The sequence below is a fragment of the Solanum stenotomum genome, chromosome 8 (assembly GCF_019186545.1).
Source record: "Solanum stenotomum isolate F172 chromosome 8, ASM1918654v1, whole genome shotgun sequence".
Lineage (NCBI taxonomy): Eukaryota > Viridiplantae > Streptophyta > Magnoliopsida > Solanales > Solanaceae > Solanum > Solanum stenotomum.
Genome location: NC_064289.1, coordinates 28,316,837 through 28,320,850, shown reverse-complemented (window position 1 = coordinate 28,320,850; position 4,014 = coordinate 28,316,837). Strand labels below are relative to the sequence as shown.

General features: G+C 28.4%; 1 protein-coding gene across 1 annotated transcript; it reads left to right on the top strand.

The window, feature by feature from the left end:
• Positions 1–2,253: 2,253 nt before the first annotated feature.
• Positions 2,254–3,374, top strand: LOC125874031 (LOB domain-containing protein 12-like). Its single transcript, XM_049554839.1, has 2 exons — positions 2,254–2,443; positions 2,980–3,374. Exons 1-2 carry the CDS (start codon positions 2,285–2,287, stop codon positions 3,334–3,336), a joined length of 516 nt encoding a protein of 171 aa, XP_049410796.1. The 5' UTR covers positions 2,254–2,284; the 3' UTR covers positions 3,337–3,374.
• Positions 3,375–4,014: the final 640 nt, after the last annotated feature.

Genomic DNA, 4,014 nt, shown 5'->3' with positions numbered 1-4,014 from the left:
ACAAATGGGCAAAAATACATATATTGTAGCCTCCATAACAAATAAAATTATAACTGTAAATTGCAATTATTAAAACTATAATTATAAAACCTTATTATATCTATTATATTTGTTATTTCTAAAATTTTCTCCAATATTTAATTTAATTTTCTTGGGGGCTGGAATTGGTAGACTTTTGGTGGTAGTGGAATTCGTTTGACTAACTAGGTTCTATACCTATTAAATAGGATTTTTTATAATATACTATAGAAAAAGAAAATACAAGTCAATTGTAGATGCTCAAGGTGGAGTATTCAATTGGAAGTCATCTTAACTCGAAATGCTTTCCTATTAATCAATATACCTTAAATTGGAATTTGGATGATAATTATGTTATCATTTTTATTATGTGGAGTATCAATTAATGGGATTCGGCTCATCTCCATTTCTCTTCTTTTCATTTTCCCCAAGTTCTAACTTAGATTGGAGACACATGTCATAGTTTAGAATTAATGATTGATATTTAATTGATTAAAACAAAGTCCTAGCCATAGTTATTTACTTCCATATATTTGCTTCTTAAATATTTTTGCAATCCATTATATTTTCCCTAAATATATTAAAAACTTTTCTTTACTGCCCTGCATATATATATAAAACTTAATAAATACTCTTACTTTTTTGAAAAAAATTATAATACAGTTAAATATTTTTATTATTCTAATAGAGTTTTAGGAGCTACAGTGTCTATAGAGCAATATGGACTCCATTTAGGGAGTAAGAAAGAATTTAAAGTTGTTTGACAAGATTTAGTTTACTCCTAAAATAAAAAAAAAATGCTAGGTCACAATTTTTAATTTTTTATTTGGCAAATATTATTTGTGAAATGGCAAACGTTAGGTAAAAAAGTAAAAAATCAGCAAAAAATTACTTAAGTAATTAAGAAAATAAATTCTTTTAAATACATTTAGGAAAAATATAATGTAAATCTAGAATTGTTGGATTGCAAAAATATTTAAGAAGCAAATATATGAAAGTAAATAACTATGGTTAAAACTTTATTTTAATCAATTAGATCTCAACCATTAATTCTAAACTATGACATGTGTTTTCAATCCAAACTAAAAGTTGGGAAAAATGGAGAGAATAGAAATGGAGAGGAACCGAATCCAACTAGTACTTATTATAGAAAAATCTATTTATATCATATGATTGTCTAAATATGTTTTCACTATCAATAATATATAACTTAAATTTTAATTAAAAATATTATTATAAGAAAATGTCTAATTAAAGTACAACGTGCTTAGGACACCACACTAGACCAAGAGCTAGCTATTACTTGATTCTGTTTAACCTTTTTAACGCTCTGCCGCATGATTTCTCAAAATTCAAATGAAAGAAATATTGCCAGAAATACTTACTTCCTCAATTTCAATTTATTTATTCTATTTTAATTTGATAAAAGATTTAAGAAGATAAAATTAGAATTAAATCTTATCATTATGAACTAAAAATGTGTTAAATATATTAAAATATCTTAAAATTTAATTTATTATGAACTTAAAAGAAAAATAAAACAGATAAATTGGGTCAGAGAGTGTCTAGATATATATATACACACACTATCTCTATTCAAACAAATAAAACACTTTTTTTTATAATTCTAAAATAGTGACATATTTTTATATTTAAGTAATAATCAACTTTAAAATATCGATTTTATTTTTAATAAAATAAATTATAATCACATAAATATTTATGACTTATTTTAAATTACAAGTTTCAATTTTTTTTCTTTCTTAAACATTATGCTCAGTCTAACACCTTTACAAAAATTGAGATAAGGGACAACTGACTAAATGAATTTCAACTACTATTCATTTATTTTTATTGATGTTAATTACTTTCTCCCCCATCAATTTTTTTGTCTTACTATTTTGTTACAAAATGAATACTCCATCTCTTTTCTTTTTGATAACTTGTTAATTTCAACTTTCAACCTGTCATATGTAAAACTACAAATTAAATGACATTTTGATATATTTTACATATTTTAGTTTAAGACAAGATCAAAAAATCTTCTTTACTTACTTCAATTTTATGTCAAATCAAAATAGACCAAAAAAAAAAAGTAATTACTTTAAATAAATTAAAATAGTATTGAACGCCGTGAGGTATGGTAGCTATAAATATATAGAGATTCTTGAGTTCCATCCTCCAAAATTAACACAAGCCACATATTATAGGAATAGGAATAGTCAACTTTCTCTTTATTATTTCACTACAATTAGTCTTTGAATATATGGGTGTAGGAAACTCACCATGTGCTTCATGTAAGCTGCTGAGACGCCGTTGCGCCAAGGACTGCATATTTTCTCCTTACTTCCCTTGTGATGATCCTCACAAATTTGCCATTGTTCATAAGGTCTTTGGCGCCAGCAATATCAGCAAAATGTTACAGGTACGTCGATAATAACGATGCTTGTTGTTAAAATAGATCTTAATTAGGCCTAACTCACGCCCCAAAAGTTAGCTCAAAGGGAAGAGGATTGTCTAAGTTTTATTGGGAGTTTATCCATCTCTTTAACAATCAATGTGGGACTTTTGTCATTCTTTTAACACTCACCTCACGCCCAGAGTTTAGCATCTGATTTGATTTTTTTTTTGGGGCCCCAACATTGTGTGAGATGAGCCTACTCTGATACTTGTAATGGACTAAATTTGGTCTGATGGACTCATCTTAACAATGAGGTTGAAGAGTTAAGGTTGAGATGAAGTGTCAAAATGAAAATTTGGGGCGCACAAATTAGAGGGGTTGTCTATATATGTATTTGACCTATCTTAATTAAATTGCAACATACACATATGGTTACACATTTGTACATGGTATTAGAGCACATAAAGGTTTTGAAATCGAATCTCACCACTATCTGTTTCCAACCGTTTGAAAATATAATTAACTAATAAAAATGTGATTTTCTAACGGCTTTCTCTCAGGAGGTTCCGGCGAATGAAAGAGCGGATGCAGTGAGCAGTTTAGTGTATGAAGCAAATGCAAGAATGAGAGACCCTGTATATGGCTGTGTGGGTGCAATATCCTATTTGCAGAACCAGGTCACCCAGTTGCAAATGCAGCTAGCAATGGCTCAAGCTGAAATACTTTGCATCCAAATGCAATCTGAGCCACCACAAGCAGCAGCAGCAGCAGCTTTTCCCATGACACCAGATAATCAATTAGTACCAAATGATCATGACATTGACAAATCCTTTTTTCTCTCAGATCAGTACCTCAACTTTGACTCTACCTCCCATAAATGTTGTAATTCTCAAGATGGACTCTTTCTTTGGAGATAATCAAACCAAAATCTCACTTTTAGATGCTGCTTCATTAATAGTTTTGTTTCTTTTATCACTTAGAATTTATGTTGGTCAAAATACATATACTGTTGTTGAAAATAATACGAATATAAATAAATATTCAGGTTAAGACACATATATCTCATTTCTCCTAAAGAGATTCAAGCTTAATGCTATAACCTATATCGATCCAACAATATATTGTTGACTTGTTTCTTTCCTAAAACAACAACCTAGCAACATCATATAACTCAAATTAGTTAAAGAGTCACAGTTCCACCAATACAACACCTTTATTCAATATAAAATTACTCTCTTTTGTGTAGTGAATTAGTTTGAAGACTTGTAACTTTCTTTGTCTCGAGACTCTCGATTCTCTCAGTCACTACACTAACCTATAATACATTTCATCTACTCTTTTTCCATCTATTACAACACAAAGGAAAAAACATCCTTTATATATAGTTGTAGAATTTTTTTAGAAGTAATTAAATGTCAAGAAAGTGGATAGTTATTTTGAGGAATAGTGAGACAATTAGTAGAAAATAATGAGAAAACAGATCATTGTGATTATAATGAATTACACAAAATAATAACACCACTTTATATCTACTAATTATCACTTTAATATTTTAATTTTATTATTTAAATGCACTTAGACAGCAACATTTATAT